The sequence below is a fragment of the Ictalurus furcatus genome, chromosome 28 (genome assembly GCF_023375685.1).
Source record: "Ictalurus furcatus strain D&B chromosome 28, Billie_1.0, whole genome shotgun sequence".
NCBI classification, from domain to species: domain Eukaryota; kingdom Metazoa; phylum Chordata; class Actinopteri; order Siluriformes; family Ictaluridae; genus Ictalurus; species Ictalurus furcatus.
In genome coordinates this window covers 4253815-4269013 of record NC_071282.1, presented here as the reverse complement: position 1 = coordinate 4269013, position 15199 = coordinate 4253815, and the positions used below count along the sequence as shown (strand labels likewise).

At 43.4% G+C, this 15199-nt stretch overlaps 1 protein-coding gene across 3 annotated transcripts; it reads right to left on the bottom strand.

The window, feature by feature from the left end:
- Positions 1–248: 248 nt before the first annotated feature.
- On the bottom strand, positions 249–15066 carry dtx2 (deltex 2, E3 ubiquitin ligase). Of its 3 annotated transcripts, none has more exons than XM_053618221.1 (10): positions 14366–15066; positions 13275–14125; positions 11304–11847; positions 9875–9933; positions 8963–9085; positions 7870–7934; positions 7498–7659; positions 5724–5885; positions 4410–4499; positions 249–3588 (listed from the first exon to the last, which is right to left on the bottom strand). In XM_053618221.1, the coding sequence occupies exons 2-10, from the start codon at positions 13576–13578 to the stop codon at positions 3337–3339; spliced, it is 1761 nt and encodes a 586-aa protein (XP_053474196.1). In that variant the 5' UTR covers positions 13579–14125; positions 14366–15066; the 3' UTR covers positions 249–3336. The 3 variants fall into 3 exon arrangements, with proteins under 3 accessions (XP_053474196.1, XP_053474197.1, XP_053474198.1); XM_053618222.1 differs by having other exon boundaries at positions 13275–13731; XM_053618223.1 differs by lacking the exon at positions 8963–9085 and having other exon boundaries at positions 14366–15062.
- Between the last annotated feature and the right edge of the window lie 133 nt (positions 15067–15199).

Genomic DNA, 15199 nt, shown 5'->3' with positions numbered 1-15199 from the left:
GTATGATTAAATGTTTGAAATCAGTGATGTAGACAAAACTATAATTGTGCTAATATATTCATTTATTTCATTTGATGACTGGGAGCGAAATATTCCGAAAAGCAGCCGAAAAAAGTCCAGCGTAGGCGGGAATTCCTTTAATACTGTTTAAAAAGCATCTCAGGGTGATTCCTCAAGAAATCGATCGAGAAAATGCCAAGAATACATTTCTGGAAATTCTAAGCAAAAAAGCGTGTCTGATGATAAAATACTAAATTATTTTCATTTATTTTGGACTTTTTATCACAACATAATTCCCATAGTTCTATTTGTGTTACTCCAGATGTTTTGATGACTTTATTCTACAATGTGGAGAAAACAAAATAAAAATAAAGAATGAGTGTGTCTAAACTTTTGTTAGGTAGTGTATATACAGTGGGGGAAATGAGTATTGAACGAATCAACATTTTTTTCAGTAAATATATTTCCAATGAGGTTATTCACACGAAATTGTCACCAGACTTTGGTATTAACTCAAGAAATCCACACATTAAAGTCCATAAATAAAGTTATGTGTAATAAAGTGGAAAAAAAAGTATTGAAGACGCTAACTGAAATGCATTTAATACTTAGTGGAGAAACATTTGTTTGTAATGACACTTCAAGACACTTCCTGTATGAAGAAATTAATGGACCGCAGTATTTATGTGATTTTGGCCTGTTCTTCTCAACATATTGTCTTTAAATCTTGTTCAATTGGATTTGAGTCGGGCGATTGACTGGGCCATTCTAACACCTTGATTGTTTTACCCTCTGAAACCAACTAAGAGTTTCCTTTGCTGTATGCTTTGGATCGTCGTCCTGCTGGAAGCTCCACCCACGTCTCATCTTCATCATCCTGGTGGATGGCAGCAGATTCTTCTCAAGAATCTCCCGGTAAAGGGCTCCATTCATCGTTCCTTCAGTTATATGAAGTCTGCCAGTACCATGTGATGAAAAACAGCCCCACACCATGATGCTTCACCTCCAAACTTCACTGTTGGTGTAGTGTTTTTAGGGTGATGTGCAGTGCCATTTCTTCTCCAAACATGGTGTGTAGTATGACATCCAAAAAGTTCAATTTTGCTCTCGTCTGACCAGACTACACTCTCCTAGTATTTCATAGGCTTGTCCAAATGAGTTGTAGCAAACTTTAAACAAGCTTCAACATGCCTTTTCTTTAGTAATGGAGTCTTGTGGGGTGAGTGTGAGCAGTGGAGTGCATTGCCAAATGTTTTCTCTATGACGATGGCACCTGCTGCCTCCAAGTGTTTCTGGAGCTCTTTCTGAGTGGTCCTTTGCTCTTGGGCTACTCTTCTGACTGTTCTTCTGACTCCCTGGTGAGAAATCTTGCAACGAGCTCCTGTGCGTGGCCGGTTGATGATCGAGTGATGTTGCTTCCACTTGCGGATGGCCCCAATGGTGCTTACTGGGAGATTCAGAAGTTTTGAAATACGTCTGTATCCGATTCCATCAAGAGCTCTTTGCTTTCACCCATCATGAGATGTTTCTTGTGCGACACCTTGGTAACGAAAAGCCTTTTTATAGACCATCAATTTATTAACCCAGCTGATATTAATTTGCACAGACAGGGGGTATAATTACTTACGGATTTCAGCTGGTTCCTTGCCTTACCTTGCTTTGGAGAACTGCTTTTTCTTAACATGTTCAATACTTTTTTCCTGTATCATTCCACTTTATTACACATAACTTTATTTATGGACTTTAATGTTGTGAATTCTTTATATTTCCAGATTTCTTGAGTTAATACTGATGTCTGGTGAAAATAAAACTGGAAATATATTTACTGAAAAAAATGCTGACACGTTCAATACTTATTTCCCCCACTGTGTATATATATTTATACACACACATACACACACACACACACACACCAGAGAGAGAGAGAGATAAATGGATCGATGTTTGCATACATTTTATTTCCCCCATCGTAGATGATGATTGGGAAGGAAATTCGAGCAGCACAACGTGTAGCCACTGAGGACAGAGTGTCACCAGCTGTGGCAAGTAATGGAACTTGCGCTGCATTGTGGGAATTCTGGCTCAGCAATCATTTCCCTATTCATCTTAAGTTAACGTGCTATTAGTTTCTCCAAATGAAGAGTCCATCCAATTTTTGCTTTCCTCCTAAGTTTCTCTGCATTAGAAAGTCTGGGGGAAGATGTAGAGGCGAGATGTGTGTGTTTGTGTTTGTGTGTGGGGGGGGGGGGGCAGAGAAACATTATAAACATTAATAGATCATACAAAAAACAATTCCCTTGTGCTTTCAGATATCCTATTAATAGTAGCAACAAAGCATTTCAAAAAGCATGAATTAAAATGGTCGCAATTTGTAACACTTTAATTTTGTAATACAATTAATACAGTACTAGTAAAAACTATTTGCATTGTTTTGCAATAATTACATAGTATAATTTTTTTTTTTTTTGTAATACGACTCCACTATACGATGCCACTGCTTTTTTTTTGGTTTTTTTTGCTTTTTTATTTTAAACATGAATTGTCAATCCTTGCCCTGGTGTTTTATATGAAGAGATCTGTTATAGAGAAGTTGGAAGAAGTGTCGGAATGTACTAGAAACTGTGTATTTTAATACATGCCATGCCGGGAAAGAATGTTGTTTTTTTTGTTGTTGTTGTTTTGTTTTTTTTTAAAGCTACACTTGGCTTTAGAAATCCCTTTATGATTCACAGCACCGCAAAAGCTAAAGTGCTACGGAAAATTGCATGTTCGAACCCAAATCATAGCTGCCTCTCATATGGTCTCGTAAAAGTGACATAGCTGTTCGGAAATGGAGATGCCGGAGCGTTCAGAAACACTGAAGTGACGGGGAGAAATCCTCCGCTGATCCCATCACCACCTACGCGTATATACATTCACTAAAAACATACTGTAAACCGACCTTCCCTTATTTTCTCGTGTACCGAGTAAGATTTCGTAAAGGTTCTGAACGTCTGTGTTACCAATCGATGGAGAACGATCACTGACAGGAGGCTGTTTTCGTGTATGTTGGACCTACGTGCACAGCCGTTTTGTTATATGTATATATTTTTTAAAAACCTAGATGTTACAGAGAATCAGTTCTTAAATCCTAGCTAGGTGATTTTCGCGAAAGATGCAATACAGGTTGTTTTTTTTTGTATGTTTTTTTTCTTCCAGTGACGGCATCTTACGATTATACGCCATTAATCCAAGCATTTCTACATGCTCCAAAATCTTACTATGATCTTACACGGTGTCTCTTTATTGTCAAGCTTGGTTAGCGATTGCACAGATTTCGCGTAGGGGTCTGGCAAGCTACTCGGGCTCACGTGACCGAGGCGTGTCTCTTTTCAGGCAGTCCTCGGTTACGCCCTGCGCCGCCAGCTCTGCCAGCACGTTGTCCAGATAGTTGGGGTCCGGGTAGCCGTGGCCCGATACGTTCGACATCATCTCGGTCTTGTGGTGGATCTCGTTCCACACCACCGTGTCAGGCTCGCCTGTCGTGCTGGACGTGCCTACCGTGAAGATCAACCGCCGCATCCACGCCACCTTTAGCAGCTCCAGAACCTGTGAAGGAATAGCATAGAGCATGTTGGAAGTATAAACTTTTTAGCGTAAACAAACACAATGTACAAGTGATGGTATTTCATCTGCGTCCTTGTTAGGAAACCATCCCAAATGGAGATCGAAACTAGGGGTGTTTCTTTCTGTGTAATCAACTGACACTGAGCTGCATGAATCTACAGTCTGGGCTAGAGAGAATTCAGTCGCAGCATCGCTTCTTCATACCAATCTGTGTATTGTTTATGTCATTTGGTGGTGCTGTTGCACTCGGTTCAGTAAAAGTCCGAAATAATCCAATTGTTAACAATGTACAATCTAATCTGGATGAAAAATGAAGCCCCGTTTATACCAGCCATCCCTGACGCAATAGTAACTGTAATCTAGACCACTAGACTGATCTAGAGTCGTTTCATATGCAGTTTGCTGAAGAAGAAATATTAGCTAACGTACTCCATAGGCACTAGATTTTATACTTATTGTTTAAGAAACTGAGAGAACTGCTTGAAACTGATTTCTTACAAGCCAAATTCCAACTGTTTTACTCTACAATATTAAGATATGTTTACGCTTACATGATATTAACACACAGTGTTATTTGCAATCTCCTCGACGTGTTCTCCACTATGGTCCTTCGGCGAATAACGAATGCTTTGGCTTACGTTAGTGAAGAACTGTTAAGTAACTGTCAAAAACGATAGAACACTCAGACCTTATTTGTCGGACATTCTGGACCATTCTTTGTCGTTTACACACTTTTGGCTGTTTTGTCTAGGAGGAACTCTTCCTCTTCCTCAGTGACTGTGTAAATTAAAACCATTCCATACCTTTCTGCCCTTGTCGTTGTCAGGCAGGAAGCCGAAGCGTGGAAAACCTCGACAGGTGTACGGCTGGCCAGGATTGGGGTGCTCGGGACCCTGAGGACAGAAACGCAAAACTCTTGATTAAAGTAATTAACGTGTCCGGTTCTTCATTTGTAACTGGGAAGGGTTACAAAGCTATTTCAAAAACTCTGGGACTCCAAAGAACCACAGTGAGAGCCTTTATCTCCAAATGGGAAAACTCGGCACAGTAGTGAACCTTCCAAAGGTTTGGAAGTGGCTGACCTTCCAAAATTCCTCCAAGAGCACAGCGACGACTCATCCAGCAGGTCACAAAAGACTCAAAGACAACATCAAAGGAACTACAGGCCTCTCCTGCATCAGTAAAGGTCACTGTTCATGACTCCACTATCAGAGAGACTCTGGGCAAAAATGGCATCCGTGGAAGAGTGGCGAGGTGAAAACCACTGCTTACGCAGAAGAACATTGAGGCTTGTCTGAATTTTACCAAAACAAACCTTGATGATCCTCAAACATTTTTGGAGAATGTCCTGTGGACTGATGAGTCGAAAGTGGAACTGTTTGGAAGACAGGGATCCTGTTATATCTGGTGCAAACCAAACACTGATTTCCACAAAAAGAACAATCATACCTACAGTCCAGCATGGTGGTGGAGGTGTGATGGTGTGGGGATGCTTTTCTACAGCAGGGTTGAGGAAAACATGGATTCTGCTCTCCAGCAGAAAATCCTAAAGGAGAATGTCCGGTCTTGAAACTTAAGTGCAACTGGATTATACAGCAAGACAATGATCCAAAGCATAGGAGTAATTCCACCTCTGAATAGGCCAACAAAAAGAAAAAACTCAATTAAAGTTTTGGAGTGGCCTAGTCAAAGTCCTCCGCCGTGTCAGGAGCTTAAACGGGCAGTTCATGCTCGAAGATCTTCCCCCAACTGAAGCAGTTCTGCAAAAAGAGTGGGCCAAAGTTCCTCCACAGCTGTGGACTGTTTCACATCAGACTGTGAAAGTCTGATCTCCAGTTATCTGAAACGTTTGGTTGCAGTTATCGCTGCTAAAGGGTAGCACAACCAGATTGAACATTTAAGGGAGCAATTAGTTTTTCACATTGGTGATGGGTGTTGGATCACTTTTTTTTTTGGCTTCAATAAAAATATATATATATATATATATATATATATATATATATATATATATATATATATATATGTATGTATATATATATATATATATATATATTTTGTTGTGTTTACACAGGTTGCCTTTGTTTTATGTAGCATTGCATTTGAAATACATTTCCTACCTGCATTCCAGGTGGGATGTTGTAGATGATCTGTATAGTGCTGCAGTCGGGGTGGCCCGGGAGGGATTGAGGGATGCTGTATATTTCCATCTTGCCCTTTGGTTGAGTGCCTGTCTTTTCCCCATAGATTGTCTTGCAAGAGGGGCACTGCAGGCTGCCGTCCTTTCGTAGAACAGACACAGCAACAACAACAACAAAAAAGTCAAAAAGAGGAAATACACACAAATACAACAGAAAAGACTGCATACAAAAAATACAGAAGTGATTTCAAAACAACACGCATGCCCGTAAATATATTTTGTTTTAAAGCGTTTTCTCAATGTCCATCAAAACAGGGAACCAAACACACCAAGAAATAATTCTGCTTCATTCGTGCACTAGATGAAGTGCGATATCGGTGGACTTGAAAGACGAGTGTTTCCATACAGGGCACACAGGTATATAGGCTCTTAAGTTTAAAATATATATATATTTTTTTATTTTTTAGATATTTTCATTTTTATTGAATGATAACACAGCACACCTTGTGGCTGCGACATGAACGCAGCTTGGGGTTAGAGGAAAAGAGAGAGTAAGGGTTAAAGTGAAAGAGTAAGCGTGAGAGTGAGAGTGAGTGAGAGAGAGAGAGAGCGAGAGAGAGAGAGAGCACTGAGCAGCATGCTTTCGTTTTCTGCATGCGTTATGGCTATTGTGGCATGCATAGCCACATAACAAAACCCCCTTGAATTCAGAAACGCTGGTTATAAATACCCGTGAACTAACGCAGAACTTCACAACAACGCTGCCTAGAGAATGAAGAGGAAATGATGCCAAGTTATTATTTCAGGCTACTGGTTCAGGAGAACAAATGGCGTCTGAGACAGAAACTCCACCACAGCTGAGCTGATGCAGGTGGACACACACACACACACACACACACACACACAGAATGACTGGAAATAAAGCTGCCTTTGTTATTTCGAACATCTGTCGTTATATTCCGTGTACGTCTAAAGACCCCTGACCCCGTCCCTGTGGGAAACACTAATAAAATGTTAACCGGTAAAAAAATTTTTTAAAAAAACCCTCTGTAAAAAATAAATAAATAAATGAAAGTACCGTTGTTTATGCTTTAAAATCACTGGGACTCATTTATGAAGCAGGACACAAATGGATTTACACGTAATTAGTTTATAAACTTAAAAAAAACAAAAAAAAAAACAACCACCAGGTATTCATGAAAATCCTGTAAGCCTCGACTGACCGGCTTTGAATCTTATACCTAGGGTTAGGCCTAAATGACATTACGGAAATATTACGCACACACACACACACCTAAATTCTCTCCATAAATTAGCCTTTTATGTGCTGTGACTCGAATCAAAACTTTTTTTTTTTTTTAAATGGGTCGTTGCCATTAATCATCATATACACATGAACACAAAGAAAAGCGGACATTTACGAAAGCTCTATAAATCCCAGCATATGTTTTTAGCTCCGTTTGGCTCATGCAAACATTTACACACGGCTTTACTCAAAGACTGTGTGCTACAAGTTGTTTTGGGGTTCTTTATGAGAAGTGAAACATTTGTTGGTTTTGACGTAACTAATCATCCCCCCTAAGTACCGTTAACTCTTGACCCGAGTCATTTAAAAGCCATACTGCTGGAACCCCTGGTACCGAATTACAGATCAAATCCGTTTCTGTTGTCGAAAACACACCTGGTCTTTGGGTCATGCGAACATCTAGCATTACATCGTGCACGGCGAAGCTCGGCATCGTAAGCGTCATTACCTTGTTGCCGTTGTTGTACATGGCCAGCATGCAGAGCATGTGCAAGGTGTGTCCACACTTGGTGAACTTGCCCACCGTGCCGGGCTGCAGGGCCTGGCCGCAACCTTCAGGGCTGTCGTAGCCGGACGGACACGACAGACGCTCCATGCAAATCATGCAGTCCTGAAATGACAAAGTGACAAAGAGCGACTAAATTCCATTACCCATGATCTCACAGTCATCTTCCTAGCGTTAAGTCCAACAAGAGATTACATTTCTATTAACAAAGGAATAAAACACTCGTGCAGCGACACAGTACTGTCGCACGACACGTAATAAATAAACGTCTCGAAACAGCCGAGAGGCGCAATTTGATGACGACGCAACTCTTACCTCGTCGGGGATCACGCGCATTTCCTCCATGTACTTCTTAATGACGTCTTCAGGTTTCTGGGCAGCTGGGGACACACAACCGAAACACTGAAAAATCCGAAAGCTAAGCATCCCTTCAACTGAAGAATATATATATATATATATATACACAAATCTGTCGCAGCTACAGCTCAGAAAAAAAATCGATTCTGACAGACTCTCTGTGACAACGCAAGTTCTACACTGAAACAAAGAAAGAAAAAAAAAGGCCTCGCTCCAGCATTAAGAACCACAAACCACGTGAAAAGGAAAAAAAAAAAACAAAAAAAGGGCCACGCTGAGACGTTAAGCAGTTTAAGCTCGGCGTACTCTGGGAAAGGGTTTCGCTTATAGTTGCACCAGCGCCACTTCCTGAACGCGCAACCCGGCGTCAAAGCAAGTACGATTTACTAAAGACAAAAATCAATCGTCTAGTAGCACTTTTCCCAGAGTATCCAGCTATAGCGAGGGAATTCGATACGCAGCGGTTTCGTGACGCGCTTCACGCTACGAGTTCTAGGTGCGATGCTGCGACGGCGCTGCGTGTCGACACTGAAACGCTTTTGTTAGCGGATATGAAAAGGAAGTGGGTTAGGCTTGCTTGTAAGTGTCAGTCTTTGTCTGAACCTCGTCGGACCTCCCCGCCTGAACGGTTTCGGAAACAAAAAGCAGCCAGAGGAAGCGCGTTGCACGGTGTTGGCATGCGACACGTGTACATGTGCGTTTAGTCTCGCAGGGGGTAAAGGACGTGCACATCACAAAGCCAGTAACGGACGAGCACAAACAGACAAGCGATGCAGGCATGGCAAAAGGCGGCGGCGTGAGTGGTTGTGGAGCGCATGTGCAACGTAACGTCCGTTATTGCACGGACCAGCAGTGAATCACAATACCACACACACACACACATACACACTCGAATTTTCTGTAAATAACACAAAAAACGAAAAGAAACGAAGCGAAGCGGCGTTTAGAGCAGGCAGCAGAATCGTGTGAGGAGAAGAAAAGAGGGGTGTGGGCAGCAGGGGAAGTTCAAGGGTGCGGGGTTTGGTGTTTAGGTTTGGCACGGCTTAGCTACCTGTCCTGTGCTGTCTCTTTGCCCTCTTAACGGAGCTGGCCTGGGCTTGGTTGGGCCTGCCGGACGGGCTGGTCATGAAGCGAACTCCCAGTCCTGCTGCTGACATCAAAATGGAAGCCATGCCTGGACAGCCGGCCCCGAGAGCCAGGCGGAAAACATGCGGGGGAGGGAGGGAGGGAGGGAAGGAGGGAGGGAGGAGAGGAAAAGTGATGAGCCAAAAAAGTGGAGCAGGCCAACCACAAGTGAGGGGGTGGTTGCATGCTGTGATGAGGGCGCGGGTTCGGAGCGTCCCTTGACGGAAAGGAAACCTGACAGTGAGTGTCATCCACCTGACTGCGCTTTAGCGAGTCGTTCCGTCAGACTCCCATCCGGCTCGCCGCGGAGGTGCGGCCAACGGCTCGTTATCCTAGTTCTGTCTTTCGCCGAGCTCCTTCTTTCTTTCTTTCATGCTGATAAGCTACAGATACCCCCAAAAAATTCCCTCCCGCTTACCTCCTCCTCCCCCCGAGATCCTGTCATTTCCAATCTATAAAACTAGAATATCTAGGCTGTCGTATGACCTGCTGGTAAAAATAAGAGCATTGCTGAGATGGGGGACAGCTTTTGTATGTTATTTAAAAAAAAAAGGACATACCATGCTGATGATGATCTATGACTGGACCAGTTGGGAAACTTTTGGGAATTGATCACAATATCTGAGCCAAGTCAAGGGTACACACTAATCTTCATGGCAGGGGGATCCTCTCCTGGTTCGCTGACTGAGTGATTGACTGACTGACTGACTGACACTCACAAGGTCTAAACGTACATTTAGGGGTAACGTAGAGGAACTAAAGACAAAAGACACATGAGAGGAGGAGGGGGGGTTGTGGTGGGAGCTGGGTTGTTTTTTGGACCATGTGTGTACAGTACCTGCCAGGGCTGCACTCACGCTGCTGGAGCCGTTCAGCTGTAAGGGAATAGCTGGAATGCTGTGGAAACAGAAAGAATAAAAATCATCAGTTGATAATTCATTTTGCGCACCGTTCCTTATTATATCAGGGTTTACGCCACAGCGCCGCGTTCGAATTCTCGGATCTGATCAGGTCAAACTCGTTTTCATTAACCGCGGCTCGGACGGCGGTTCGGATCGCCGCGTCGGCCTCGCCTTAAAGGTTCCGCGTTTGACGTCTCTACGTAGACACCGTAGAACGGCGTCGCCTTAAAGCAAAAGCCTTTCCCCAACCTTTGTAACGTTGGCTAGAGCTAAAACGAGAACATTAACGCCACTTGGACGTCACGTGACACCGCGGAGTGCTGCAAGTCATGAACCATTTGCTTAAAGAACTAGATAATGGCGTTAAGACTGGATACGATTAGCAGTACAGGAGCGCTTCTATTACACCCCTTCAGTCATACCATTTTAGAGCATTTTATTTTCATTTCATCAGTGACTGAGGTTGTGCTGGTGCACTTGACCGTGTAATTTCCCTAATGACTCTCTCTCGCGCTCTCTCTCTCTCACACACACACACACACACACACACAGCCTACTGTTAAGCTGACTCATCGCCATTAACTCATCCCCATCAGGATGTAATAAAACATAATAAACCATACACTTTTGTACCAACTTAGCACGTGTTTGTAAACCGCCCGTTCACGGAAACGTTTTTCCATTATCGCACAAACGGCAGGCGAAACGTTTCATTTAACCAATCACATGCCTGGCGGTCCGATTTCAAGCGTTAGCAAAAGTGTTACTCGTATCTCGTGCCTGATCAGAGCGGCATGCGAGCGTCAGATCGCTTGCGAGATCGGTTTTGTTCCCCCAGTTTATAACGCTGACGCAAGTTTGCTCACACTTCAGCGCAAAGTCGCCGAGTATGCGGGAAAAGACGTTCGGTTCCTGCCGTTCCTCTAGCGCCTCTGAACGCCACGTAGAGTCCCAGCCCACCTCCGATCGACGAGAAGCTAATTTGGAAATCTCTTAGCTAAGCTAAAACAACCGTTCGTTCTTTTGCGTTCCGCGTGGAAACTACAGACAACGGTAAGAAGCTAACGAGAGAGAGAGTGAAAAAAATAAAGAGGTGAGAAGAGCTTTAGAAACAAGAAGCAGAAGTTCGAAGCTCTGAGCGTCGGAGGGAAGCCGAGTCAAATCCAACTGATCCGACACGATAAAAACATCAAAGCAGAGAACTCGAGAAGAAGAGAAACGCTATGCTATAGAACCAGGTCCATGAAAACCGTCCTCCAAACAGGATCGTACAGAACCTCAACTAAGTTTGCACAAGGGCCAAATGGCCAGCATTCAGGGTTGACATCTGGAAACACTCCCCCTGCCCAAATCGCTCATTCTCACCTCGAGCCGTTGGGAGTACTCGGAAAGGACGGCACCGGCCCTGGAGGCTGAGCCATAGACGTAGCTGCTGGGCTCCAGGGTCCTCCCCAAGCCATGTTCCCTACAGAGAGCGGCCTTCTGGGATACGGAGAGTATGCCGAGGACGGGCCGGCTCCAGCCGAGAAAGAGTGGCGCGAGCGGCCGGGCATGGGTCCGTGGCTCAAACACTGCTGGCACGTGCACGCTGGGCCTGAGTGGATGACCGAGCCCATGCCCGAGGCTGCCGCGGGAGGGTACGGAGGGCCGGTCTGCCTGCGCACGCGCCGCCGATAGCCGGAGCTCTTGTTAACCTGTTCGAGCGATGTGAAGTCCACCACGTAGTTATGGCCATGTGGTCCCAAGTCAGCCGTGGTCTGGTGTGCCACGTAACTGTGCTCCAGCAAACCAGAGACGTGCATTTCGTATGCCGTCCAGCCGCCCTCGTCGTTGGCCCATTCCCAGAGCACGCCGCTGCCCAGTGCAGACGACTGAGGGAAGATGCTGCGTCGCACCGAGCGGATCTTACCTGCAGGAAAACAAAACACCGAAGATAAGAGCAGCGCAGACAGACGGATCGGACAAGAGGCTGTCCACGATGATACGATATGACCGTGATCGGGTTAGCAGTCATCACGACTATGAGCCCGTTTGTTCTTCCACAAACGCAACATTAAAAACTTATCCGGCTGCTTTTGCTTACAAATGCAAAACGTACCTAAAATGACCTCGTAGTTTGCGCAAATGCTATTTTTAAGCCACAAACTCTGTCCTTCCTGTCGAAACCCGAAGCATGCTTCCTGCGATTGTTTCCTCGTCCGTCCGTCCGTCCTGTTCGGTCAGCGGGTAGTGCAGGTGTCACGAGTCTTTCAAAAACAAGGTCGCCATCGCGGAGACACTAAAGAGAACCGATAGCGCCCCTGTACCGCACGTGACGCGGCGGAAAAGGCCACGTGTCACAGACTTTACAGAGTCAGCAGACACTCACAGTTGCGTCGGCCTTTTCCTGTACTGGCTCCGGTCCGGTGCGGTTATTACAGGCATGCGCTTTCTATTGAAGCTCAGACATCGTGATCATGAGGATTTCTTTTGGACACACCCAGCACCATCATGCTGTATAGACTCTCGGGTTAAAACCTAACCGACTCACTTTAAACAGGATTCTTTCCCATTTTCAGGACTTTTCGAGACTGTCCAAGAACACACTAAATCAGCTGTTCTCAATTTTGGGTCTGTGACGCATAGCCAGGAGGCCTATAATTTATTTATTTGTTTTTAAACAATGGTTTACAGTGAAGGGAAATCACAATTCACCATTACCAAGGTTGACACATTATTATTGTTATTATTGAGTTGAGCAGCCTGTCCTGTTTGACTTGTCACATGAATTGAATAGACTTCATCCAAACCTCAATAAAAAAAAGAAAAGAAAAACAAATGGCCTTATAAATAATGTTTATAATAATGTAAATAAGATTCTTAGTGGAGTGTTCAGGAATAAAAACGCTCTACGGATGAAATAAACGACCATTTAAATAACGAGCCTAATATTTGACTTGCTGGATTATAACATTTTAAATAAAAATACAAATCTTTAAGGAGGGGGCGGAAGAATGGTGGTGGTGGTGGTGGCATGGTGGTGGTGGTGGTGGCAGCATGGTGGTGGCAGCATGGTGGCATTGTAGTGATAGCATGGTGGTGGTGGTGGCATGGTGGTGATAACATGGTAGTGATGGTAGTGGTGGTAGCGGCATGGTGGTGATGGTAGCGGCATGGTGGTGATGGCATGGTGGTGATGGCACCTCACAGCTCTACTGTCCCGGGTTCAATAAGGTGGTGACACTGGCTGAAAAGTGAATTACACAAACTATGGGTCCCCGCATATGTATTGGCACCCCTGTGGATGGAAAGTGTCCTAATAACCAGGCAGGAAAACAGTTAGAAAGAGATGCTTACCGGTGTCCTGTCGGAACTGCTTGAGACTCGGGATGTCGATGATGTAGGCGGCCAGGCTCGGGTCACTCTGCCCCAGGGAGATGGTGGTGACAGTCGGGCCTGCGCTCCGATGATGCTGGAGACACTGCTCTATGAAGCAGCTCACCTGGCCGCTGTAGGGCCGCCACGATCCCGCATCATCCTGCCACTCCCACACCGCCACCATGCCCTGCGCCTGGCCGCCCGCTCCGGACGAGGACGCGGTCAGAGACGCGCCGCTCCGCGAGCCGCTCACGCCAGAAGAGAAACCGGAAGCGGTGGCCATTCCTCGGACCAGGCTCGTGTGGAAACGCTCGCGCGGGTGCCAAAGTAGCTAATTTTTCCAAAGCGAGCTAACAGCCGTTTCCGCTAGCTAACCAGGTTCATCTGAGGAGCTGGAAATGCCTCCTCGTCTGAATAACCCAGCTTGTTCGCCTGTCTGTTAAACACAGCTCTTCTTACAAAGTGTTTCAGTCTCGCTAAAAATCAGCTCGCATCTTTCTTTTTTTTAACAGCTAAAGCTAACTAGCTAATTTAGCTGTCGGGGGTTAGCCAGCTAGCGCCTCTTTTCCTCAGTTATTCACCTACAACCTAGCAGTTCAGCTTCACAGCGCCAAACCCTGAATAAATGATCAAGTTACAGTGAGATAAACTACTGACACAACCATTTTCCCCTCTTTTACATGAGGCTAAGTTGTTAAAAATGTCCTGAAGTGTGTGTGTGTCCCCGCTGCTATGCTCACTGAGGCGTCGCTAAGCGAAGTACAAAACAAACGAAAACAAAAGCGGGAAGCCAGCGACAGTGTGCTCTCTCTGAACAATACACAAGCCCCCTGAGGAAAGAAACTAAACTGAAAACATCTCATCAAATACACCATAATAATAATAAGAGTAATATTAATAATAATAATAATAATAATAATTTTAAAAAATAACAGTAATAATAATAATTATTATTACTGCTACTAGTAGTATTGTTGCTCTTCTTATAATTACTACTAATAGCAGTAGTAATAGTACTAGTATTGTTGTTTTTATTATTACTAGTAGTAGTAGTAGTAAAAGTATTTTACTATTAGTATCGTTGTTGCTCCTCTTCTTGGTCTTCTTCTTCCTTTCTTCTTTTATTATTATTATTATTATTATTATTATTATTATTATTATTATTATTATTACTACCACTACTAGTAGTAGCAGTAGTAGTAGTAGTATTGTTGTTTTTGTTGTTGTTCTTATTCTTATTCTTATTATTACCACTACTAGTAGTAGCAGTAGTAGTATTGTTGTTTTTGTTGTTGTTGGTCTTCTTATTCTTATTAATCTTATTCTTATTATTACCACTACTAGTAGTAGCAGTAGTAGTAGTAGTATTGTTGTTTTTGTTCTTCTTCTTATTATTATTCTTATTATTATTACTACCACTGCTAGTAGTAGCAGTAGTAGTAGTATTGTTGTTGTTCTTTTTCTTCTTCTTCTTCTTATTATTATTATTACTACTATTACTCCTACTAGTAGTAGTAGTAGTAGTATTGTTGTTCTTCTTCCTCTTCTTCTTCTTCTTCTTCTTATTATTATCAGTAGTAGTAGTAGTAGTAGTGAAAGTACTACTACTAGTAGTATTATTGTTGCTCTTCTTCTTCTCTTATTATTATTATTACTAGTAGTAGTAGTAGCACTTCCTCTTCTTCTACTACTAGTAGTAGTAATAGTAAAAATACTACTAGTATTGTTGCCGTTCTTCTTCTTCTACTTAGTAGTAGTAGTAGTAAAAGTACTACTAGTATTGTTGCTGTTTTTCCTCTTCTTCTACTTAGTAGTAGTAGTAGTATTATTTATTTATTTTAAATAAATAAATAAATAAATAAATAAAATTTGTCTATTCTTCATGTATATTTCCATTGTCAAAA

Excerpts from the sequence above, each read along its gene's own strand:
- dtx2 (XM_053618221.1), bottom strand. The coding sequence starts at position 13,578 with ATGGCCACCGCTTCCGGTTTCTCTTCTGGCGTGAGCGGCTCGCGGAGC. Across the intron at positions 7,935-8,962 it reads AAAGAGACAGCACAGGACAG|CTGCCCAGAAACCTGAAGAC; the intron begins GTAGCTAAGCCG and ends GTGTGTCCCCAG. Across the intron at positions 7,660-7,869 it reads TGCGCGTGATCCCCGACGAG|GACTGCATGATTTGCATGGA; the intron begins GTAAGAGTTGCG and ends TTGTCATTTCAG.